Source organism: Pleurodeles waltl, chromosome 6, assembly GCF_031143425.1.
Source record: "Pleurodeles waltl isolate 20211129_DDA chromosome 6, aPleWal1.hap1.20221129, whole genome shotgun sequence".
Lineage (NCBI taxonomy): Eukaryota > Metazoa > Chordata > Amphibia > Caudata > Salamandridae > Pleurodeles > Pleurodeles waltl.
Window position 1 is genome coordinate 1,081,952,300 of NC_090445.1, and position 27,091 is coordinate 1,081,979,390.

Genomic DNA, 27,091 nt, shown 5'->3' on the forward strand with positions numbered 1-27,091 from the left:
TACTTTTGTCTTCTTTCTTCCAGCATGTCATCTTTACCGCATGCCGTCTTCCAACGTCTTCTTTACTGTATGTTATCTTCCATCCTTATGTCTTCTTTACCACATGCAGTCTCCTACGACCTTTGGTCTACTTTACCGCTCTCAGTCTACCATCTTCCACCTTTCACATCTTTACCGCATGCCGTCGAGATGGGAGGCCCCGGTATATTTAACCAAGTAGTATTAACATAGGTTTAAACCTAAAGGCCCTTAAGCCTCTCAGTTTAACACCGAGACATTTTAAGAAAAAGTACCAAACTTCAGGATCCACCAATCAGGAGACACCACCCTTTAGAACCTTCCTGAGAGAAGCTCCAGCAGCTGAGATTTTCTAAGCACAAGTGCGTATAAGATGTAAAAGAGAAAAGAGGTGAAGGTGAAGGTGAGCTTCTCCGGGTAGGTGGGCTGGTCGCATATGAATCTCTGAAAGATTCCAATACTGGAGAACTAAAGTTACAGGTAAATAACGAATTTTTCTTACTCCAGTATTGGAACTTTCATAGATTCACATGCTTGAATCAGAGTAGTAAGCAGTACTGAAGCACATTGTATTAGGCATCTATCTTGTTCAATACATACATTAATAGCATGTTAAAATACACAGATACATAGAAAAAATGTCGAAACGTTATAGGAAACACTAATGGGAATTTAGCATGCATTTCAAACATCTGTTATAGGCAATGTGAATACCTGAAATTAGGATGGTGGGATGAAAGATGTAGCTCACCTTCGGACTGCTTGTCCCACCGCTACCTCTCCTTGAGCTAATGCTTCCAAACAGTAATGTCTAGTAAACATATGGCTGCTCTTCCAAGATGCTGCTCTACAAATATCTTGAAGCGGTGCACCTGCAAACAGCGCTGCTGAAGAGGAAACTGCCTGCGTTGAGTGCACACGGACAGATGTTTTTGCAGTGGCTTGTCCGCCGCCTGATGGCAAAACTGAATTGCTGAAGAGCTCCATCTAGCAATGCACTATTTAGAGAGCGGTTAAGCCAGTCTGGGTGCGCTGAAAGCCACAAATAGTTGGTTGGTTTTGCAAAATGGTTTAGTCCTGTCTAAATAGACTATAGTACATCTTTTAATGTCTACAGAGTGTAATGCTCTCTCCGCTGGAGTTTTAGGATTTGGAAAGAACGTCCTGAAAACTAAGGGCTCATTCAAATGAAAACCCGAAGGGACCTTCGGAATGAAACGCGGATTAGTGAGCAAGATTATTCTATCTTTTTTAATCTGTAAAAATGGCTCCTGTATGGAAATTGCTTCTATCTCACTGACTCGCCTGTTTGATGTTGGGGCAAAAAGGAGGGCGACTTTCCAGGAAATAAATTTAATAAAAGCTCTATGGATTGTCTCAAAAGGCTACTTCATAAGTTGCGCGAGCACAATATTTAAATTCCAGGAGGGAGGAGGCGGTCTTAATGGTGTAAGCACTCTGAAAAGCCCTTTCAGAAATTGTTTATTGAACCTAGAGGACCATAACGAAGGTGAAGAGTCTGAGCAAAGACGCAATGGCCACCAGGTGAACCTTTATAGAGGAATGCACAAGCCCAGAGTGTGCTAAATGTAGCAAATAAGGTAATATCTGTTCCGGAGATGAAGAAAGAGGATGAATTTGTTGCCCTTTGAGCCCACAAACAAAACCTTTTCCACTTAAATTAGTAAATCTTGGTGCTAATTGCTCTGGCCTTGGACAGAATAACCCTGCACTCCTGCGGAATGTTTAGATGTGCAAACTCATGGTGCTCAGGAGCCATGCTGATAATCGCATTGATTGAGGATTCGGATGTAAGATTTGTTTGTTGTTCATTGTTAGCAGCTGCAGAGGTATTCTTAGTGAGATGTGAGGCTTCACTAACCGGCGAAGAAGCTCTGCGAACCAATGTTGACGAGGCCAGATTGGGGCTATTAATATTAGCGTGCATGGTTCTCTTCAGCTTTGTTAGGCCTCTCGGGAATCAAGGGAATTGGCGGAAAAGCGTATGCAAAGATTCCTGACCATGTTATGGAAACGCATTCCCCCATGATCCCTTCTGGTGATGCCAGCTTGCAAAGTATCGGCATTTGGTGTTCGACCAGCTGGCAAAGAGGTCGAGGTTGGGTGATCCCCACTGAGAAAAAGTGTGGTCGACCGTGGACTGGTCCAGTTCCCATTCGTGACATATTGAGTTTTGCCTGCTGAGCGAGTACTATCCTGTTCTGGATGCATGCCTGAAAGGTGCACTGCTGTGAGGGGGATGCCATGCTGTACAGCCCAGTTCCAAATCACCTGAGCTTCCTTGGAGAGAGGAAGAGATCTTGTGCCTCCCTGTTTGTTGAGGTAATGCATTGTAGAGGTGTTGTCTGTTCTTATTACCACTTCCGAACCAATAATCTTTGGGAGGAAAGCCTGTAAAGCTAGACGGACCGTTTGGCGACCAGCAGGTTGATGTGCATTGTTTGCAACTCCAGTGGCCACTTGCCACTTGTCTGTAGGTCTTGTAAAACCGCTCTCCAACCCTCCAGAAGCATATGTGGTGATTGTCCACAGTGCTGGGCGGTGAAGAAAAGATAGACCAATAGAAAGATGATATTTCTGAGACCACCACACCAGAGCCTTGGTGATTGCTGGAGTAATTCTTGATCTTCGAAGCTTCCTGAAACCTGGAGCCATTGCAGATTGATCTGCTCCTGCAGGGGGTGTATTTTGAGTCTGCAGAGAGGAACTAGAGGTATGCATGAGGACATCATCCCCAATAAGGACTTGTACAGGCGTATTGAAGTGTATCCTTTTCTTTGTATTGATTTTGCTAGATATAGCAGTTTGTCTCTCCACAGTTGGGCAGGCCATGGTGGATTGAGTGTTCAGTTTTGCCCCGAGAAAAGCGATTGGGCAGGATGGTTGAGATTTGGATTGCTCCCAGTTGATAGTCAGGTCTAAGCTGCTGAGCAAAACAACGCACTTGCTTGTTGACCTGCGTGCTGCATGGGTGCCTGCTTTTATCAGCCAGTCGTCTAAGTATGGGAATACTTGATGTTTTCTCCTCTTGAGAAAGGCTGCAATAGGAGCTAGGCACTTCTTGAATATTCTGGGAGCTGACTTTAGGCCAAATGGAAGGTCTCTAAATTGAAAACTGCTTCCGGCTACCATGAATCTCAGGTATTGTCTGTGGGCTGGGTGAATGGGGATGTGGAAATATGCATCCTGTAGGTCTAGTGTAGACAAAGTCTCCCTGGTTCAACTGCAGAAGGGCGTCCTGCAGGGTGATCATACGGAAAGACCGTTTTCTCAAGTAAGTGTTAAATTCTCGGAGATCAAGGTTGTCTCCAGTCCTTCCACTTTTTGGAAATGAAAAAGAATCTGGAGTAAAAACCTTTTCCTCGCTGTGATGGAGGCACCCTTTCTATTGTGCTCTTGAAGAGCATTTTGTTGATCTCTCTTGAGTTGTTCCAGATACTTCAGGGACGTTCTGGGAGGAGGCATTTGGACAAATTCTAATGTGTCCACACTTTATCAGCTGTAAGACCCACTTTTCCGATGTTATGGTTTGCCATTGCTGGAGAAACAAAGATCTTTTTCTGCCTAGAATTTGGGTGGGGGGGGGGAATGGTTGGGGGTAGCCGGACTCTTGGAGACATGCTCTGCAAGCAGAGTCTTTAGTTGGATGAACTGACTATCCCATGGAGGCAGATCTGCTATATGCCACTTGTGGTGGCTGTCCTTGGGCGTAATGTTGACGAAATTGTTGAGAGGAAGAAGGTAACGACTGATTTCTGAATTGCTGGTAGCCTCCCCATATGAAGGCATTCCACGCCCTCTCGTGGCTCGAAAGGAAGGCCTCTGAAACTTGAGTGTCCCCAAAGATCTTGGAGTGTGACAGATTTAATCAACTGCAATGTCTTGTCAATATGCTTGCCAAGCAGTGCTTGACCACCAAAAGGAAGATCCAGGATCTTATTCTGTACTTCCGGATGGAATGATGTGGCCTTTAACCAACCTTGCCTTAGTAGGACAGCCGAACCTGCAAGTTGACGAAACGCAGTAGTGGCTTTGTCCATTGCGCAATCTATTATCTCCGCCAATGTGCGTTCTCCCTCATGCAATGTCTTCTTAGCTTCCAATTTAATGTCCTCCGGCAACTGATTAAGATATGGGGAGATGTCTGCCCATAATTGTCTATCATTTGTGGCCAACACTGCCAAGGAGTTAGCTGCTCTTATAATGAGACTAGACATTGATGAAAATCTTTTACCAATGTTGTCTAATCGTCTGCCCTCTTTGTCGAAAGGTGCGGAAAATGGAGCAGAGGGATTTTGGAATTTTCTCTGGGCTATTTGTGTTCCCACCGAATATGGATGAGGTGACCAGTCAAGCATGCTGGGGCATCTTCCAGTGCTTTGAACTTCTTATCCAAGCGAGAAAGTATTGCTGTGACTGTAGCAGGGTTTTGCATAACCTTCAAACCCTCCTCCCATATGTAACTGACCAGTAGTATGGAGCCTACGGACTTCTGGAATGGTTCTTTAAAATCATACAGAAAGCAATCAGTGTGCTTGGATGGCACTGAAGTGCAAAACGCTTAGCTGCTCTTTCCAAAAGATTATGGAATCCTCCGATGTCATCTGGAGGTGAATCTACTTTTGGATGAGACGGAGGAGCTGGAACAATATATTCATCCCACTTAGATTGGTCGTTGAGGAGCTCACCTTCCTCTTGCTCTCCCTCTGAAATGTCAGTGTCATCTGGTATGGTCATATCCGGTGTGGCCACATTCGCTAGTGGTAGAGTGGTTGGCCTCTGACGTGGGGTGGTTACCCTTGAAACAGGCGATGGTTCTGGAGGAGGAAAGCACATACTGTAGTCGTCTATCATCTCTCTGAGATCAGACAGTAATGAGCTTGGTATATACGCATCCTCCTGATATGGCTGATCCCCTGGGTAGTACAGTGGACCATAAGTTTCACTGTACTCCTCATCGTCATCCTGATACTTTACGTACAATTGTGAGGGGTGTGTGCTGTCCCAAATGGTCCCTCATCATCTGAGTCGTCATCACCCTCCAAAAGCTGTACTGGTATTAGAGGGGTTATCTTACTAGAAGTAAGCTCCGGAGTAATTCTTGCTGTTTACTGACTTCTGCAGATTTTTCTCCCTCGTCAACGCCTTTGTCGACAGCAAAATCGTCGATGTTGTCCGCATGGAAATTTTAGCCATTGACAGCTTTAAGCTGGGAGCTATCATCATCGATGACGATAGCAATGAGGAGACAGTGGTCACGGTCAGACGATGACGACGTGTAGGTCTTCGATGTCCTAGACTCTGTCCTAGTCGACGCTAGAAGGCTCGTTGTCCACCATGTCGTCAGCACAGCCGTCAACGGTATTCATGTAGAAACCGTCATAGACGGTGAAATGGCACTCACCGCGGTCGTGGACGATGAGGTGGTCGTCAATTATATAGTTTCTGCCAATGGTCTGTCAACCATAGGAGCAGAAGAGGGCCTTTTAAAAGGGTCAGCAGACTTAGATGGAGGCACAAAAGATGATTTTTTAGGCCTTTCGTAACTGCGGACATGTCCTCTTCTGCTTTTTAGGAGAATTTGTGAGGTGATGAAGGGATGCAGCCTTTTTAAGACCCTGAGGTGGTCTTTTTGTGGGCCTTTCTTGGCTGCTCTGAGGAAGATCTTGAATGAGATCTAGGTCTCTTAGATGTCTTTCTGGAAGATGTGGAGGAATCATCGCTGTCTGAATCAGAGAATGGGTCGTGTCTAGATTTAAGTTTCTGCAGCCATATTAATAATCTGCTCTCCCAATCCTTCAGGGTCTTAGAAGAGAAGGTGAAACATATATTGCAGTCCTTGGCAGAGTGGCCTGGGTAAAGGCAGTAAATGCAGTCCAGATGAGGATCTTCAGACTATAATCTTTGTCCCCCCACAGGTCTTGCAGGATCTTAAACCTTTCCTTGTCAGACATATTGTAGGCCTTACCCACAATCAGTCAGAGCAAATTTTGCTGAGTATAATCTTGAAGCTATCCCAAAAGATGTTAAGAATAGAACAGAGCTCTGAGGAGACTCCCTAGCACAACGTGCAGTAGAAAATCTGAGGTCCTGGAGCTTCTCTCAGGAAGGTTCTAAAGGGTGGTGTCGCCTGATTGGTGGACCCTGAAGTTTGGTCCTTTTTCTTAAAGTTAATCTGATAGAGTGCTAAACTAGGAGGCCTAAGAGCCTTTAGGTTTAAACCTATGTTAATACAACTTGGTTAAATATACAGGGGGCTCCCATCTCGATGACGGGGAATGATTCAAGCATGTGAATCTATGAAAATTCCAATAGTGGATTAACACCTTTTTCTAAAAGGAGAAGGTGTTACCACCTCTCCCGAAGGAAATCTTTTGTTGTGCCTTCCTGGGTGTTTGCTGTTCAAACAGCAAGAGAGCAGAAACCTGTCTGAGGGGCGGGAGCTGCTTGGGCTGCCTGGAAAACCCTGGAAGACTGGTAGGAGCAATGCTGAGGGTCCTCTAAGGAGCCCCCACTCCTGAGTGCATGGACTCGTATGTCCAATAATGGCAACAGTATTGGGGTATGATTCTGACATGTTGGATATCAAACATGCCTAGGTTCGGAGTTACCATTATGTAGCTGGACATAGGTAGTGACCAATGTCCAGTACACGCATGATGAGGGACCATTTGGGACAGCACACACCACTCACATGGCAGCCCTGTCATAGTACCCACAGTCAACGTATTTTGTTCAAACCATAGTGTCTGGCTCTATGGACATTAGGCTGAAGGTTGATTAAGCTGGGCTTGGAGTTGTCAGGTAGCAATGTGCGAGTTGCTAAGTTCAGTAGCTCATGATGATTTTCACTGATCAAAACTAGCTATCACTACAGAAAAGGTTGGAGACCCCTGGTCTAGTGAAAAAAAAATTGCGGTTTCACAGAGGAGCAGGTTGCACCCTTGGTAGTCATCCTTTTGAACCATCCAGGAAGGCTATGATAACAGGCACCCTGAAAAGCGAAGTGTGCTCTTTTATTTAGGAGATAAGCAGCAACAACAGCTAAGAGAAGTCTGATACGAGTATATGCAAGATCAGACTTCTGCATGCAACGTAGGTAACAATGTTGTGGACTATTGCTTTGAGGATCAATGTGTGTAGGGAGACAGTAGTGAATTAATTGTTTCCATCAAGAAACATAACAGGCTCTTGGTGTAAGCCTACGTGCCTTTTAAGAACGGTCTTGCCTTCTACAAGTAGATTGAGGTACCCAAATTCTAGGACTTAAGGAGCCAAATCACAAGATTGAGCTGTTTGGGATCAGGATACCTGAGAGTGCCTTGATTTTGAGAAATGAGATCAGGCCGGTTGAGCAGCTTCTCTTGGGGAACGAGAGCGATCAAGACGGGTGGTAAACCAGGGGTGTCTGGCCCAGGTCAGGGCTACTAAGATGAGTGAGGGACATTTGCCGAAGCTTCCAAACCATGAATGAAAAAAGTAGCGAAAAAATTTAGGCAAATATCTGACCAGTTCATCCACAGTGCATTGTCCATGGATTTATGGATGTGGCAGTCTGGAGGCAAAGTTTGGGAATTTGACATTTTCATAGGTGGCGAGCAGGTTTAATCAGTGAAAAACCCAATGACTGACATATGGGAGTAGGACTTGGGGGGGTGGAGTTCCAACATGTGGATTTGTTGATGCATCCCGCTGAGCATGTCTGCAAAGTTGTTGTATACGCTAGGTATGTGCTGTAGGAGGAGATGGACTTTGAGATGCATCGTCCACAGCCACATGTTCTGAGCTAGAGCAGACAACTGCAGGGAGAATGTGTTGTGCCCTGCTACTTTAAGTAAAACATGCCTGTTGTGTTGTCCATCCAAAATGAATTATCTTATGCTGAATGAGAGGAAGGAAAACCTTCAAGGTAAGCTAAGATTGCTAACACCTTCAGGTGGTTGATGTGGAGATCCAGTTGGTCAGGCATCCACACTCCTTGAACAGTTGGGTCTTGAAGGTGTGCTCCCCAACTGGTGAGAAAGGCATCTGTTGGTCACTTGCCAACAGGATCCAGGAAGGACTGACCCTTCAACATGTTGCTGGCATTACACCACTGCAGGGAGCACAGAGTGCAGCCCCAGATAAATACTAGATATTCCCACTGACCTGCTGCCTCTGACCATTGTACCGCTAGGCACTCCTTCAACAGACCCATCTGTTACACGGCATGTGGGACTACGGCAATACAAATGGCCATCATGCCTAGGAGACGCATGATGTTCCTGACTTACTTAGCAATTTGGCTGAAAAGGAGGTACCAGTGTTTGGAATGCTTGTACCCTTGTTGGAAAGGGTTATGCTTTCCCTACTTGAGTCTAGCTTGGCCTGGAGGAAAGCCGGTATTTGTGGGGCTTGCAGATAGGATTTTTTGCCATTGATAGTTAAGGCCTAGACTGTGTAAGATATGTATGGTGGCTTGGGTATGAGCTGGGACCAGGTAAGGGAAAACATGGACATCACTCCTTCTGAGGTGAGCAGCTACCACTGCAAGACATTTTGTGAACATCCTGTGGAGCTGTGGTTAATCCAAAGTTAGCACTTTAGACTGAAAATGTTGACCACTTACCACAAACTGGAGGCAAGATAGAAAGAGGTGTAGGAGTCCTTCAGGGTGAAGGCGGTCATGAAGTCACCTTGCTGTACTGCTGTAATAGAGGTATGACATACTGGAGTGTTAACTTGTATAAATGCTCCGACAGGATGTACTTGCTGATGGGCAAGAGGTTGAGGTTGAGCCTTCGGGACCTGTCCTTTTTTTTGTTTTTGCAATAAGTATAAGGAGTTTTACAGTGGCATGGGCTCTATGGTCCATTTGCTGAGTAGAGTACATCTCCTCTTAGGGCAGATACTAGTGTTCAGAGAAGTGTGTGCGGGGGGGGCAACATGTGTTAGATGATACCTGAGAGGAGGTGGAGGGGAATAGCGAAGGCAGTGGGGCATGGCAGTAGAAGGGTAAGAAAGTCCCTGTTTGGAAGGTGAGACCCATTTTTGGGATGCATCTTCCGCAGCCCTTCCATTGTTGCCTTTTTTATTCTCCACTGTAGTAGCCTCGAGAGGATTTTTGTTGCGGCTGCCTTAAGGATAAGTATGCCTTGGGTGCTGGCAGGGAGTGATACAGGAGTCAGGAGTAGGAGGAAGAGGATGAAGCAACAGAAGTGTCGTGTAATCAATGCTTCTGGGGCATCTCATCTTAGGTTAATTTCCTCTTGAGTTTGTCTGGAAGGTTGGCTAGGATCCAACTGTTGCCAGGCTGGATATGAATAAGCTGCTGTCTGCTGTCAAACTCCTCTTGGAGGCGCTGGAGATTTGGGTGGTCTAGATTCTCAGAAGCAGAATATCAGGAGACTGTAGATGCCGGTCTTTTCGGAGCCAAAGGGTTTCAATGCCCTCCAACATAGAGCTGGATTTCAGCTCTGAGCCCTTTGGATGGGATGGATGGGGGGGGGAGGGGGGGGGGGGTGCCTGGCTTAGGGAAGGGTTGTGCGGAATGGAGGACTCCAACACCTTTGACAGCAGAGAAGATACTGGTAATGGACTGGAGAAGGTTACAGGATGACTTCCGGGCCAAAATTTGGACAGGATCCTAATTGGACTCCTTTAATCTGTGCTGACCATGGTCGTGTGGCAGTGGCAGACCAGAGGCGCCTCTATCGCAGCATCAGAGGGCTCTGGCTGCTGGCCACCTTCGGTGTAAGTCTCTGAAGAGGTAGAGATTGTCATCCTGTTGGCGTGCGCCATTGAACTCAAAGCTATAAATGATGGACTTGGCGGCCTCAAACAGTCTTTGTTCCAAAATGAAGATACAATGCACAAAGGATTCTCCTGGCGTTTTTTTAGTACAAGCAGAGGTTACAGACTATGTCAAGGTCTGCCCTCGTTTATTTTGAGCTGTACTTCAGGCAGAAACAGAATGGGATCCTTTTCATCACTGGGGTGCTCTCATGCGTCAAGGAGGTTATGGAGGCCCAAAGGGGTAGATTAAGGTCCTGAGCAGGGCGAAGTTGTCTAACCGGAGCAGAGCTGAAAGTAGTAAGCAATGGGTGACAACCAACAAGTAAGCACAACTGTAGTCTAACTGTAGTTGGAGAGGGGAACCTCTCCTAACCTTCCCAACCTTTATAGTGCAACACTGCAACGCAACAGTGAAGAAAGGCAGCAGTGCTCAATTCCCTGCACCCATGTTGCCTGCTCTCTATAATCCAAATTTTCTCGTGAAGCATCATAAAGTGTTGAGAGATTGGTCAGATCGCCCAGAGGCAACACTGGAAGATTTGTTTGAAAATGGCACCTAGCTATTTGGCCTCATGCCAACAGTTGTGGCACCTTCCACTATTTGACCCACATGGGTACACCTATACACCTAAGTAATGCACTGAGCAACAGAGCAAGAAAGGAGGTAGCCACTAGGCTGCATTGGGATTCAATCTAAAAGAACACTGCATAAGGGCCAAGTCAGTATTATATGAACTGCTAAACTACAATTAACTGCTAAATATTCTACAACTACTAGTCTTTCAAACATACCCACATGGGAGAAGGAACTGGGAATACACAATACAGAGAATTCCATGTTAAATATACGGTCTAGAGCTGACACATCCTCAACATGTACACAACACAAGGAAAATATTTATAAAATTGGTGCCTGAAGATGGTCCATCTTCATGCTATATATGGCTCAGCTGGCACAGGATGCCCCAGGGAAAGGGGAAATAAAGGTGTATTATTTCTTACCTCACCACCTGCTCTGCGGGAACTGCTGATAGCTTCTCCAATCATCTCATAGATTTCAAGCTGTGAGCCAGACAGAGTAAGAACAAAATTTAACTGGAGGGCACTAATGAGAAAGAGGGTAATGAAGGGGAACAAAAGCTGAGGAAAAGATATTAGGAGACAAAAGTGATAACTGAAAAAAGAGAAGATGAGAATGAAAGATGGCAAGAGTGAAACCGTACTCAGCCAAAAAGAATGAAGCAGGTTACAGGTAATTTACACTTTCTCTGAAGAAATTGTAACTCATATTGCTGTCATCAATTAGATCCAAATTATACCCCAGCTGTCAGCACAAGCTCAAACTCAAACTGACAGGAAAACACCAGCTTTTACACCAATCAGTTAGCAGTGACTGTTTCCTCAACAATCTGACACTAGCAATACTACCTTATATCAATAATAGAAACCCCTACCAAATAAAACTGCCCACCCCAAACCATGCCAGATATTAATCAGCATCTACAAGACAGCAACAAACAATAAGCAGCTGTCCGTGTCCTGAACGCCATCAATTAAGGACATTTGCACCACCACCACAACTCATCAGCCCACAATTATTCAGCAAGGACAGTCATTTGACACATTGAGTTGCCCGTTACAAACAACCCCTCCACCAGATATTCTCAGCACCCTATTAGCCCAAAGCTAACTTCCTGTTAGCACATTCCACTATGGTAAGCATCCCACTAGGCCACATTACATACTTTGCAGCATTCTGCCATCTTCTATCCATGGCAATTCTACCAAATATATACAAGATTTTTCACTTACACATTTCTGCACAATGGTGGCTGAGTCATTCTCATAGTCTTCATCTTTAGAGCTGGTTGATCCTGTTCGCACTTGCTGGGCAGTGCCGACATGCAAGATGGCCATGCAGGTTGCCACGCTTACACCTAGGAAAGTAGGAATGAGAAAAAAATAATTCCACACAAGCAGTTCAATCACCCATTTCAGTGCGCCCCAAAGACAATTTACCCACCTCCCAAATCAAAAATAAGTATTCTGATGAATCTAGCCTGTTAACAGGTGGTATTAAACTTCACAGGAGCTTAAGTGCGGCATCTTCTTTGTTGTGCGTTCACATCAACTTCGGTGGCAATAGGCTGGCAGGACCATTCTACTACGAATGATCTACATCCCAATTAGCTATGAAATGGTAATTTAAATTATACTTGAGGTAATGATGAAGGGATCTCAGAGCAAAAAAAACCTCTGTATTTGCATTTTCTAGCCTCTCCAATGCTGTGAACACATCAGCAGGCGTTTATTAACAAGACAAGCTAGCTTACGTATTAAAGCACTGATATTTTTTCCGTTGGTTCCAGTTATAGGCTGAGAATATAAATATATATATATATATATATATATATATATATATATATATATATATATATATATATATATATATATATATATATATATATATATAAATTGTTTTTTTTAATTTTATTTACAAGACCAACAGTCAGAATAGACACCATAGCACTCCCATCTTTTCTATGGCACAGTGTACCAATATGAGCATTCAATATGACTGCTATTTGAGGGCCTAGAAATTAGTCTGGCAGGTGTTTCTCTGGTAATGCATTTTTTTCCAACACTATTCTATTGTTTTTTGTTGTGTTTGTTAGATAATATAATACAAAAAATACTTACCAGTAGAACTAAAGTGTTGGCATCCTTCATAAATTCACATGCTTTGAATAATACTGGTAGTCAGTCTAGGATTTCACAAAACATTAACATACACATTTTGCAGCATCTGAACCTGTAGTCCCCCTCCCTCCCACACTGTTTGGGGTCTTTTCTTAGTCAAAAAGCAGATGGGCCAAAGATTGGCACTTGTTATATCAGGTTAGGTTCCAGCATCTAACCTTACATAAATTTGTATTCTTTGAAAATAAAGTAGCCCAGTTATTCCCCTAGAAGGTAGAAAGGCACAGCATGTATACCAAAACACGTCCAGCTTGTCATCTGTAATCAAGTAGTGGTATCAATGCAGTAATGCATGGCCAGCAAGTGTAGCATTTGTTAGGACTGGCACAGACTAAACCATTGGCAAATCAAATAGGTTTGGCTTTTATTTGAATGAAAGCGTTTGTTGACCAATTGGCAATTTTATCTGCGTGGGTGAACAGACTCTTGTGCAGTAAACGCAAATAGTAAGTCAATGCTTTATTGGGTATATGGATGTAAATCCGATTTCAGAAATGAAAAGGGAATTGCACGGATGGATAAATTAACAAGACAGAGTGATTGCATGGCCGGCAAAAATCATGTTGGATTTAGGAAAGTAATCTCTACTCCTACCATTCTAGCATTCACCTGTTCATTCATTAATTTTATTAAGCCTCTTTTAGAGGGCTTCTATTCTTGCTTATTCACTCTGGACATGAGTAAGCAGCAATGAAATCACTCTACAGGTATACTCATGATCAAGAAACTTTAATCGTGGAGTGTTCCTTGATACCACTTTTTAGTGCAGTTTTCTATTTTTCTATTTTCCTAACCTGCTGAAGCCAGAAGTAAATAAACAAAAAAAAACAAAGTATACGTGGCATAAATAGCTCACTACCACATTTTCAGAGGCCAGATATAATCAACACCCTATGCTCAATTGCTTTGCATACAGCGTTTGTGAAATTTATGTTAAGTGTGCTGTCTGTAGAATATGCCCAGTCCTCATGTGCTGCAATGCAAGCACTCCACAGGAGGCATAATGATACAGTAAATAGATGATCTCACACGGTGAAAGGAGAGCTGGTTGACAAGAAAATGGCTAAAGCAGTCTATACAGGGACCAAAATAAAATAAAAAGCCCAGATGATGCAGATTGGCCATCTTACTTTGTGATTTCCGAACTTGCTGTGTTATACAAAGGATTTCCACAGGTGGATGACAGAAAATTCAAACCATGTGAATCTATGACAGATCCAATACGGGGGGGGTGTTCTTTGCATTGCAGTTCCACTCTGAGGTCACCAATGTCAAAAGAGTGTAAAGAATATTGGACTACAGAAAAAAATTGTCAAAGTCTTACCTGCATATAAGCAGCTTAGGGCCAGAACAGTAACATCTTGCAGCCTTGCCGGGGTAAGAGGTTCTAAGACAGGCAGTGAGAGGGTGTCTAAAGCCATGGTAACATCGATAACGAGGGAATGAAACCTGCATTAAAAAAATATGGAATTTACAAAATGAGATACCACTCTTGGGCAACACGGACAACAAAAGTAACCAAAGAGAAATAGTGTTGGCTGTCACAGACAATAAGCAAGAAGAATCGTGATGAGATTCAACTGCAATTGCAATGCAACAAAACTAGTAGCGCATACAAGTAAGGCAACAACGGTAAACAATGGGTGAATGTGAAACCACATACAACAAACTTCAAGCACAGCTGTACTATGTATCATTTGTTAGCCAAAGATCTGAAAAACCCTAATAAAAGCACACTGCTTACCCATTTCGTACAGCAGTGGCATCTGCCACAGTAGCTGGCATAATGAAAAAAGAATTTGCAGACACAGCGTCCTGGAATCTATTTATGTAGCGCAAGAAGTAGGGAAGGTTCAGACAGACCCGAAGTAACTTTTCTGATCCACCTACAAATGAAAGAATTAGAACCGGCAATGTTAGAACCAAGCAGTCAGCTACACAAATACAGGAGTAATTATTTATATTACAGATCTGGAAGTGCTCTATGGTACAAAAGGACTGCAATATGAACAGCAATTGTATATAATTCAATCAAAATAGAGTATACAGACAATTCTAAAGAGCAGGTCATTAAAGTTAAGAGACTGTGCCACACACTGTGCAGTCTTTTGAGGCTTCCTTTACTGAGGGATTATTAGAGAACACCCTAATTTACTTTGCTGTTTTTCACAATACTTAATCTACAAAGTAGAAAAAAATCCTAGACAACCACTAAAGGAAATATCTGGTCCAATTTCTTCCTAAAAGTAGAAAAATCTTTTTCTGCAGTAAGAATTAAGTGAGCGTAAGGATTCTTCTCAGACTCATTACAATTATGAATTTGTTCTTCGCAATCTATGATATTTCATATAATTTAATGCAGTTTTACTGCTTATAAAAACATTAAAAGAAAAAGAATATTGCAACTGTAGAAAAATACTGCAAACAACGAGCACTGCAGGAAAGAGATTAATGCAACACAGAAGAGTTTTGAGTTCAGGCCATTATCCCATAATTACCAGAGATCAGTAGTTCATAATGTTTTGACTTCTGTGGACTTCCACTGAATCAATGTAAATTTAGACAGACCTCAACCTTTGCCTCTATCGGGAATACACTGTACAGCCAAAAGCACTTAAGAACAGGATCTCACACCACTGCTTTTTCAATACATGGTAGGAACAACATCTTAACATATGGTGCTATTCTATTTATCCTAGCTTACATGACCATTATATCTGGCTTTACAAGATTTAACATTCCCCACAATTGTAAATAGAAGTGGTGCCAGCTTAATACTCATGACCTTATTCTGACAAGCTGTTGATGGTATTAAAGTGAGGGTGGTGGAGGTGGTCACCAAAGTGGCCATACTGTGCTTGAGATTAAGTGCTGAGGGTTTAGAAGACCCGGGTCTTTAAGCAGACGATACAAGAGGTAATGCAAAATCGCTTTACTGAGTATTGGGGCAAAGCAACATCAGAATTAATAGTGTGCGCCTCTTTCAAAGTGGGGGTGAATGGCAATTTTATTTCAACAGCTGTGGCAATCAGGCAGACGCTAATTCATGACAAACAGGTAGAAGACTGTGCTTACACAGATTTAAGGTATAGGGACTAAATGCCCCAACACAACCATCAGTACTGATAAAGGGAAAAGCTGCTTATTCCTGTGGAGAGGATCAACAGCTTTGATAATATGTTATACCTAGCCAGAGTACACGATGCTAGGGACAGAGGCAGTCTACAAGCAAACCCTGTTAGAAGAAAGGAATATAATAATAGACAAACACCATAGGTAGGCTAGTGTCCTCTCAAGAAGACATTAACAGTGTGCTTGCTGGGTATTATGAATCATATGCCTTACCAACAGAATATAGGCGTATATTTAAGCTCCACGGCTAAGTGGGATACCTCCAGACGAGGCTGAGATACTGGAGGATAACATTACGGAGCAGGAGGAGAGAGTGGCAGTCAAGGGCATGGCATAGGTAAGTTATCTGGTTCCAATGGATGGCCTGTTAAATTCTATGACCTATATGGACATCTTAGCACCTAAATAATTAATTTGACAAACTCCCAAATATGGGGACATCAGAACAGATCTCTAAAGCAGAGTGTCTGTGTGGTTTATGAACCTTTGCGATTTAGATATCCTGCAATGACATTCCATGAGTTACAGATAGCATCAAGGGCAACCTATTACTAAACAGTGAAGCACACAGGAAGTTTAGGCAACTCCAAAGGCAGGTAGCAGAGCAAGGGTGTCAAAAACCATAATTCTAACAAGGCAAACTGTCCCTTCTTCTCTGAATGTCTATAATAAAGAAGACACCATAATTGGTGTGCGTTGGGCCCCTCACCCCTTGCCTGGAGCCACTGGACATGCTGCAGTAACAGCCAGGGCCCTGCATAGGGTATAAATAATCTCTTTATATTCAACACTCTTACCAAGCTCCTGAAGGCTGGCCACATTCTGAGCCACAAAGATGCTCTTTGTCTTTGCAGCTGATGCTTGATCCACCGACCCCTGATCATCAGTATCAATTTCCACCTAAGGAAGAGATATCACATAGCTAGAACATACCGTGACTGCACATTCAGTGCACATTTAGCTCAAGCAAAGCATAAAAAGCTACACAGAGATTTGCAAATCAAAAATAATTGCCACAGCTTGACGAACCATACAGTCATAGAACAACAATGAAGACCACGCCAGAAGACAGCAGTTAATAATAAAAACAAAAAGTTTTTAAAAAAGCCATAGCCCAGAATAGCAGTCAGGCAAGTATAGATCACTTTGAAGTTTGTGATGTTGTCAAAGATCTGAAATGTATGCATTTTATTGTGCCAATACTACATCTGCACACCACTGATATGATACAGTACCGTTACAGTAACAAACACACATTACACAACCACGTCACGCCGGCATTACCACTGTTGTGTGTCAGATAGAACTTGAAGATGCTATCTTATGGACATCATTTATTTTATCTGTCCCCTTCACCACACCATGTAAAGGCATACAAGACGTGTTGAACCCCCATAATTCAACATGATTTCGGAAAATTGATATATACTAATGCAAAGCTCACCAGTGTTTCAGGATGTCTTAGTACAGAAATTCTCAGTATAAATGCCCTGATAAAATACTGCCCTGGACTAGATCACATGGGACAATTTATATATATATGTAAAATGTCAATTACCCAGTGTACATCTGTTCATGGCAGGTAGTGCTGCAGCTTCACATGCTTTGCATAGGTCCGCCATCTAGTGTTTGGCTCGGAGTGCAACAATTTTTTTTTTTTTTTTCCAAAGAAGCTTTTTCGAGTCACGAGATCGAGTGACTCCTCCTTTCGGTGATAGTGTGCATGGGCATAGAGTACTTTGCTAGATTGTTTTCCCGCAGGAGGGTGAATTAAGGAGTGAAGAAGTAAGTGAGTGAGTGAGTGAGTGAGTGAGTGAGTGAGTGTGTGTGTGTGTGTGTGTGTGTGTGTGTGTGTGTGTGTGTGTGTGTGTGTGTGTGTGTAGATAGATAGAGAAAATGTCACTTACCCAGTGTACATCTGTTCGTGGCATTAGTCGCTGCAGATTCACATGCTGTGCACATCCCGCCATCTGGTGTTGGGCTCGGAGTGTTACAAGTTTTTCTTCGAAGAAGTCTTTTCAAGTCACAAGATCGAGGGACTCCTCCCATTTCGGCTCCATTGCGCATGGGCGTCGACTCCATCTTAGATTGTTTTCCCCGCAGAGGGTGAGGTAGGAGTTGTATATGCTAGTAATAGTGCCCATGCAATGGAGTGAATACGTATGTACATAATGTAGTTTAAAGTAATATATTTACAAATATACAGATGTTCAAGATCAACTTCTAAACAGCTACAGGCTCCCGGGGAGGCGGGTGGGCGCATGTGAATCTGCAACGTCTAATGCCACGAACAGATGTACACTGGGTAAGTGACATTTTCCGTTCAATGGCATGTGCAGCTGCAGATACACATGCTGTGCATAGACTAGTAAGCAGTTATCTCCCCAAAAGCGGTGGTTCAGCCTGTAGGAGTTGAAGTTGTTTGAAACAATGTTCGTAGTACTGCTTGGCCTACTGTGGCTTGTTGTGCCCTTAGCACATCTACACAGTAGTGTTTGGTAAATGTATGAGGCGTAGACCATGTAGCTGCCTTACATATTTCGGTCATTGGAATATTTCCTAGAAAGGCCATGGTAGCACCTTTCTTTCTAGTTGAATGTGCCTTTGGTGTAATATGCAGTTCTCTTTTTGCTTTAAGATAGCAGGTTTGAATGCACTTAACTATCCATCTAGCAATGCCTTGTTTAGAAATTGGATTTCCTGTATGAGGTTTTTGGAAAGCAATAAATAATTGTTTTGTTTTTCGAATTAGTTTTGTTCTGTCAATGTAGTACATTAACGCTCTTTTGATGTCTAATGTATGTAGTGCTCTTTCAGCTACAGAGTCTGGCTGTGGGAAGAACACTGGTAATTCTACTGTTTGATTTAAGTGGAACGGTGATATGACTTTTGGTAAAAATTTAGGATTTGTCCGTAGAACTACTTTATGCTTGTGTATTTGAATAAATGGTTCTTGTATGGTAAATGCTTGAATCTCACTTACTCTTCTTAAAGATGTGATGGCAATTAAAAATGCAACTTTCCATATTAAGTATTGCATTTCACAAGAGTGCATGGGCTCAAAAGGTGGACCCATGAGTCGTGTTAAGACAATGTTGAGGTTCCATGAAGGAACTGGTGGTGTTCTTGGTGGTATAATTCTCTTTAGACCTTCCATAAATGCTTTTATGACTGCTATCCTAAATAGAGAAGTTGAGTGCGTAATTTGCAGGTAAGCTGAAATTGCTGTAAGATGTATCTTAATGGAAGAAAAAGCTAGCTTTGACTTTGCAAATGTATTAAGTATCCTACGATGTCTTTGGCAGATGCGTGTAAGGGTTGAATTTGATTATTATGGCAGTAATAAACAAATCTTTTCCACTTATTTGCATAGCAATGTCTAGTGGTAGATTTCCTAGCTTGTTTTATGACCTCCATACATTCATGTGTAAGGTCTAAGTGTCCGAACTCTAGAACTTCAGGAGCCAGATTGCTAGATTCAGCGATGCTGGATTTGGGTGTCTGATCTGTTGTTTGTGTTGCGTTAACAGATCTGGTATGTTTGGTAGATTGACATGAGGCACTACTGAGAGGTCTAGTAGTGTTGTGTACCAAGGTTGTCTTGCCCATGTTGGCGCTATTAGTATGAGTTTGAGTTTGTTTTGACTCAACTTGTTTACTAGATATGGAAGGAGTGGGAGAGGGGGAAAAGCGTAAGCAAATATCCCTGACCAACTCATCCATAACGCATTGCCCTGAGACTGATCCTGTGGTTATCTGGATGCGAAGTTTTGGCATTTTGCGTTTTCCTTTGTTGCAAATAGATCTATTTATGGTGTTCCCCAACTCTGGAAGTAAGTATTCAGTATTTGGGGGTGAATCTCCCATTCGTGGATCTGTTGGTGATCCCAAGAGAGATTGTCTGCTAACTGATTCTGAATTCCTGGAATAAATTGTGCTATTAGGCGAATGTGGTTGTGAATCGCCCAATGCCATATTCTCTGTGCCAGGAGTCACAACTGTGTTGAGTGTGTCCCTCCCTGTTTGTTTAGGTAATACATCGTTGTCATGTTGTCTGTTTTGACAAGAATGTGTTTGTGGCTTATTATGGGTTGAAATGCTTTCAGCGCTAGAAATACTGCCAATAGTTCTAAGTGATTTATGTGAAACTGTTTTTGGTGAGTGTCCCATTGTCCTTGGATGCTGTATTGATTGAGGTGTGCTCCCCACCCTATCATGGAGGCATCTGTTATTACATATTGTGGCACTGGGTCTTGGAAAGGCCGCCCTTTGTTTAAATTTATACTGCTCCACCATTGAAGCGAGGTGTATGTTTGGCGGTCTACCAACACCAGATCTAGAAGTTGACCCTGTGCCTGTGACCACTGTGATGCTAGGCACTGTTGTAAGGGCCGCATGTGCAACCTTGCGTTTGGGACAATGGCTATGCATGAGGACATCATGCCTAGGAGTTTCATCACCATTTTGACTTGTATTTTTTGTTTTGGATACATGGCCTGTATTACATTGTGAAATGCCTGAACCCTTTGTGGACTTGGAGTGGCAATCCCTTTTGCTGTGTTCATTGTCGCCCCTAAGTATTGCTGTGTTTGACACAGCAGAAGGTGTGACTTTGTGTAGTTGATTGAGAAACCTAGTTTGTGGAGGGTTTCTATGACATACTTTGTGTGTTGTGAACACTTTTCTAGCATGTTGGTTTTGATTAACCAATCGTCTAGGTACGGGAACACATGTATTTGCTGCCTTCTGATATGTGCAGCTACGACTGCCAGGCACTTTGTAAAAACTCTTGGCGCAGTTGTTATTCCGAATGGCAACACCTTGAATTGGTAATGTATCCCTTGGAATACAAACCTTAAGTACTTTCTGTGTGAAGGATGTACCGGTATATGGAAATATGCATCCTTTAGGTCTAGTGTTGTCATGTAGTCTTGTTGTTTGAGTAGTGGGATTACGTCTTGTAATGTCACCATGTGAAAGTGATCTGATTTGATGTAGGTATTTAATGTTCGGAGATCTAATATAGGTCTCAGACTCTTGTCTTTTTTGGGTATGAGAAAGTACAGAGAGTAAACTCCTGTTCCTTTCTGGTGTTTTGGTACTAATTCTATTGCTTCTTTTAGTAGCAATGCCTGAACCTCTAGTCCTAGAAGATCTATATGTTGTTTTGACATATTGTGTGTTTTTGGTGGGACATTTGGAGGGAATTTGAGAAATTCTATGCAATAACCATGCTGGATAATTGCTAGGACCCAAGTGTCTGTTGTTATCTCCTCCCAATGTTTGTAAAATTGGCTTAATCTCCCCCCCCACAGGTGTTATGTGTTGGGGATGTGGGACTTGGAAGTCACTGTTTGTTTTGAGGGGTTTTGGAACTTCCCTCTATTTTTTTGGAATTGTCCCCCTCTATTTTGCCCCCGAAAACTTCCCCGCTGATATTGGCTTTGATAAGTGGGCCTTGCTTGTGAGGTTGTGGCCTCTGTAGGTTGACCTCGAAACCCTCCCCTAAATTGTGTTTTGCGAAATTTGCCTCTGCTTTGTGGGGAGTAGAGTGCGCCCATGGCTTTTGTGGTATCAGTATCTTTTTTGAGTTTTTCAATAGCAGTGTCGACTTCCGGCCCAAACAACTGCTGTTCATTAAAGGGCATATTCAGCACGGCTTGTTGTATTTCCGGCTTGAATCCTCACGTACGCAACCATGCGTGTCTCCTTATAGTTATTGCAGTATTTACTGTCCTTGCAGCCGTATCTGCTGCGACCATTGATGACCGTATCTGATTATTGGAGATACTTTGTCCTTCTTCTACCACTTGTTGTGCCCTTTTCTGGAACTCTTTGGGTAAGTGTTCTATGAAATGCTGCATTTCGTCCTAATGCAAAAGTGCTTGTGAATTGGCAATACGCCATTGGTTTGCTGCTTGTGCTGCAACTCTTTTACCCGCAGCATCGAATTTGCGACTCTTTGTCTGGAGGTGGTGCATCTCCTGAGGTATGAGAGTTTGCTCTCTTGCGAGCTGCCCCAACAACCACAGAATCTGGTGTTAATTGCTGCGTAATATAAACAGGGTCTGTTGGTGGTGGCTTGTACTTCTTCTCCACCCTTGGAGTTATGGCTCTGCCTTTTACAGGATCCTGAAATATTTGTTTGGAATGTTTTAGCACTCCCGGGAGCATAGGTAAGCTTTGGTATTGGCTATGAGTGGAGGAGAGTGTATTAAACAAAAAGTCATCCTCAATTGTTTCTGAATGCAAGGTGACGTTATGAAACGCAGCTGCCCTTGAGACCACCTGCATGTAGGATGTACTGTCTTCAGGTGGCGACGGCCTCGCAGGGTAACAGTCTGGGCTGTTATCTGATACAGGAGCATCATAAAGGTCCCATGCATCAGGATCATCTTGACTCATTGCAGTATGAGTCGGGGATTGCATCAGTGGTGGAGTGGCTACCGGTGATGTGTGCATTGATGGTGGTGGAGTTGTTTGTCTTGCCACCTTTGCCTGTGGCTGCTTGTCCTTTTCTTGAAAGGCAAGTCTTCTTTTCATCCTAATTGGGGGAAGAGTGCTTATCTTCCCTGTGTCTTTTTGAATGTGGAGCCTTCTTTGAGTGTAGTCTGGCTCAACAGATTCAAGTTCCCCTCCGAACTTATGTCCTTGCATCTGGGGAGAAAATCCCTGTTCCTCTGTGTAGGAACCTGTTTTCGGTTCCGAGGCTGGATGTTTCGGAATCGAAATCTTTTCGGTCGCCTTTTGGGGCTCCGAGGAAACCTTCTTTATTTTCGGCGTCGTGGTGTCTCGGTGCGAATCATTTCGGTGCCACTGTCTCTGTGCCGAATCTGCTCGGAGCCGCTGTCTCGGGCCCGAGATTGTTGTGTGGCGGTATCTCGACCGGAGTCGGATGACTTCGCCACATGCATGCCCTTTTTCGGTGCCGATGATCGGTCACCTATTTTTCGGGTTAAGCCATGGCCTGTTGGCGGTGGCGTCCCCTAGGCTTTTGTTGTCTTCTCGTGAGTTTTATGTTTCGACGTCTTACTCACGGTTTTCGGCGTTTCTTCAGGATCGAGCTCGTCCGAGTCCGATTCCTGGATGGAGAAGGTTTCTTCTTCCTCCTCAAAACGCCCTTGTCCTGTCGGCGCCGACGCCATCTGCAGTCTTCTCGTTCTTCGGTCTCTTAATGTCTTCCTCGACCGAAACGCTTGACAGGCTTCACAGGTATCCTCCTTGTGCTCTGGAGACAGACACAAGTTACAGACCAGATGCTGATCTGTATATGGATACTTGTTAGGACATTTTGGGCAGAAGCGGAATGGGGTCCGTTCCATCAGCCTTGAAGAGACACGTGGCCGGGCCGACCAGGTCCTGACGGGGGGAATCTAAAAAACCCCAAAGGGCCACCGGAGCACTTCAAAAGTCGGTGTCGATCTGTTGTAACTAATCCAATACCGAACGCAAACAATACCGAAAAATTTTCCGAGATTCTAACTAACTTTCCGACCCGAAACACAGAGCGAAAAGGAACACGTCCGAACCCGATGGCGGAAAAAAAACAATCTAAGATCGAGTCGACGCCCATGTGCAATGGAGTCGAAATGGGAGGAGTCCCTCGATCTCGTGACTCGAAAAGATTTCTTCAAAGAAAAACAACTTGTAACACTCCGAGCCCAACACCAGATGGTGGGATGTGCACAGCATGTGTATCTGCAGCTACACATGCCATCGAACATACATATATATATATATATATATATATATATATATATATATATATATATATATAAATAAATAAAGTAAGAAAATAGGATGTCCATGAAATGTATATGGAAAATGTCACTTAGCAAGATCTGTTCGTGGCATGTTCGGCTGCAGATTCACATGCTGTGCATTATACTTTTGCCATCTAGTGTTGGGCTTGGAGTGTTACAAGTTGTTTTTCTTAGAAGAAGTGTTTGAGTCACAGGATTGAGGAACTCCTCTTCGGTTACATTGCGCATGGGCATCGACTCCATGTTAGATTGTTTTCCCGCAGAGGGTATGGTAGGAGTGATAGAGTATATAGGTGAAAGAGAAAAGATGTCCATGCTAATGCGTATAATATATATACATGGAACACGTCCGAACCCGATGGCGGAAAGAAAACAATCTAAGATGGAGTCGACGCCCATGCGCAATGGAGCCGAAAGGGAGGAGTCCCTCGGTCTCGTGACTCGAAAAGACTTCTTCGAAGAAAAACAACTTGTAACACTCCAAGCCCAACACTAGATGGCAGGATAATGCACAGCATGTGTGTCTGCAGCTACACACGCCATCGAACATATATATATATACACACACATACATATACAAGTGTCGTTAACTTAAACGACTACAGGCTGCCGGGGAGGTGGGAGGGTGCATGTGAATCTGCAGCGGAACATGCCACAAACAGATGTACACTGGGTAAGTGACATTTTCCGTTCGGTGGCATGTGTAGCTGCAGATACACATGCTGTGCATAGACTACAAAGCAGTTTGTCCTCCCATAAAAGCAGTGGTTAGCCAGTAGGAGTTGAAGTTGTTTGAAATAATGTTCCGAGTACAGCTTGACCTACTGTGAGCTGTTGTCTTGCTAAAACATCTACACAGTAGTGTTTAGTGAATGTATGTGGTGTTGACCAAGTAGCTGCTTTACATATTTCAGCCATTGGTAGGTTTCCTAAAAAAGCCATTGTAGCACCTGTTTTCCTTGTAGAATGTGCTTTAGGAGTAACTAAGAGTTGTCTTTTAGCTTTAATGTAGCATGTTTGGATGCATCTTACAATCCATCTTGCTAATCATTGCTTTGAAATGGGTTTACCTGTATGAGGTTTTTGAAAAGCTACAAACAGCTGTTTGGTTTTTCTGCATGGTTTTGTTCTATCTATACAGTACATTAGTGCTCTTTTAATGTCTAATGTATGTAGAGCTCTTTCTGCCACAGAATCTGGCTATGGGAAGAAGACTAGTAGTTCCAGTGTTTGATTATATGACAAGGCGATACTACTTTTGGAAGGAATTTGGGGTTTGTTCTTAGTACAACTTTATGTTTGTGTACTTGTATGAACGGTTCTTCAATAGTGAAGGCTTGAATTTCACTGACTCTTCGCAATGATGTAATTGCGACTAGGAAGGCAAACTATGTTAAGAATTGTATTTGACATGAGTGCATAGGTTCAAACGGTGGGACCATAAGTCGTGTAAGCACTATGTTTAAATTCCAAGAGGGAACTGGAGGTGTCCTGGGTGGAACGATGAGTTTGAAGCCTTCCATGAAAGCTTTAATAACAGGAACTCTAAAGAGCTATGCTGTATATTTAGTAAATATGCTGAAATTGCAGTAAGATGTATTTTTATGGAAGAGAATGCTAAATTTGATTTCTGTAAATGAAGTAAATAGCATACAATATCTTGTATTGATGCTGTAAGAGGGGCAATCTGTTTAGGTTGACAGTAATATACTAATCGTTTCCATTTGTTAGCATAGCACTGTCTAGTAGTGGGTTTTCTTGCTTGCTTAATCACGTCCATACATTCTGATGGTAGTTGTAAATATCCAAACTATGACCTCAGGAGCCAAATCGCCAGATTGAGTGTTTTAGGATTTGGGTGCCTGATCTGCCCTTTCTTTGGTGTTAACAGGTCTGGCCTGTTTGGAGTGTGGTACTACTGACAGGTCTAACAATGTTGTGTACCACGGTTGACGGGCCCACGTTGGTGCTATGAGTATCATATTGAGTGTGTTTTGACGCAATTTGTTGACTACAAATGGAATGAGTGGAAGAGGGGGAAAAGCGTAAGCAAATATCCCTGACCAATTGATCCATAGAGCATTGCCCTTGGATAGGGGCTGTGAGTGTCTGGATGCAAAGTTTTGGCATTTTGCGTTTTCTGTGCTATCAGGTGAATTTGGTTGTGGATTGCCCATTTCCAAATTTTTGGGGCTAGAAGGGAGAGTTGGGACGAATGTGGCCCTCCCTGTTTGTTTAGGTAATACATGATTGTCATGTTGTCGGTTTTGATAAGGACATTCTTCTGAGTGAGAAGAGGCTGAAAAGCTTTGAGTGCTAGGAAGACAGCTAACAACTCTAAGTGATTTATGTGTAGCTGTTTGTGTTCGGCATCCCATTGCCCTTGAATGTGGATTGTTGCGGTGAGCTCCCCAACCAATCATTGATATATCTGTTGTAATTATGGTCTAAGGCACAGGGTCTTGAAATGGCTGCCCTTTGTTTAGATTTGTGGAATTCCACCACTGAAGAGACATGCATGTTTGGTGGTTTATCAACACTAGATCTTGAGGTTGACCATGTGCCTGTGACCATTATTGTGCAAGGCACTGTTGTAAGGGCTGCATGTTTAGTCTTGCATGTGGAAAAATTGCAATACATGATGCCATCATCCCTAAAATCTTCATGACAAATCTGACAGTGTACTGTTGAATTGTCTGTATCTGTGCGATTATGGTTTGGAATGCTTGTATTCTTTGCGCATTTGGACATGCTAGCGCCGAGTATTTAGTATTGCACCCAGATACTGTTTTATTTGTGCAGGTTGTAGGTGCGACTTTTGGTAATTTATTGAGAACCCTAGCGTGTGCTGGGTTTGTATTACGTAATGCGTATGGTTTTGACACTGCGTATGACTGATTTTATTAGCCTATCGTCTAGATATGGAAAGACATGTATAAGTTGTTGTCTTAGGTAGGCTGCGATTACAGCTAGGCACTCTGAATACCCTTGGAGCTGTTGTTATTCCGAAGGGTAACACTTTGAACTGATAGCGCTTTCCTTGAATGACAAACCAGAGATATTTTCTGTGCGCTGGACGGATGGGTATATGAAAAAACGCATCCTTGAGGTCTAATGTTGCCATGAAATCATGTTTTTGGAGTAATGGGATAACATCATGGAGAGTTACCATGGTAAAATGTTCTGACAGGATGTAAAGATTGAGGGTCCTGAGATCTAATATTGGTCTTAGGAATCAAATAGTGAATAAACTCCCGTCCCTACTTGATCTTGTTGCACGGGTTCTATTGCTTGTGTGAGTAATAGAGATTTGACTTCTTCCTGTAACAGATTGATGTGTTCTGTCGAAAGTTTGTGTGACCTTGGTGGAATGATTGGGGGAGTTTGTATCAATTCTAAGCAAAAACCATTGCGGATAATTGATAGTACCCAATTGTCTGTGGTAATGTTTTGCCAATTTGTGTAGAACTGTTGTAGTCTTCCCCCACACAGGAGAGGTGTGGAGTGGAAGGGGATTAAGAAAGTCACTGCTTAGGGTGCTGTGGAGTCTGCTTAGAGGTTTGAAATTTCTCTCTATATCTGGGATACTTCCCCCTATATGTGCCTCTAAAACCACCTTGTTG

At 43.1% G+C, this 27,091-nt stretch overlaps 1 protein-coding gene across 17 annotated transcripts in view; it reads right to left on the reverse strand.

The window, feature by feature from the left end:
• UBR4 (ubiquitin protein ligase E3 component n-recognin 4) overlaps positions 1-27,091 on the reverse strand; it is a 1,862,787-nt gene that overhangs the window by 1,755,742 nt on the left and 79,954 nt on the right. For all 17 annotated transcript variants that reach the window (XM_069240131.1, XM_069240143.1, XM_069240141.1 and 14 more), the window contains exons 6-10: positions 16,503-16,605; positions 14,318-14,459; positions 13,898-14,022; positions 11,626-11,750; positions 10,816-10,875 (exon numbers count right to left, since the gene is read on the reverse strand). In XM_069240131.1, coding sequence (XP_069096232.1) covers positions 10,816-10,875; positions 11,626-11,750; positions 13,898-14,022; positions 14,318-14,459; positions 16,503-16,605 — 555 coding nt within the window. The remainder of the gene's footprint in view (positions 1-10,815; positions 10,876-11,625; positions 11,751-13,897; positions 14,023-14,317; positions 14,460-16,502; positions 16,606-27,091) is intronic.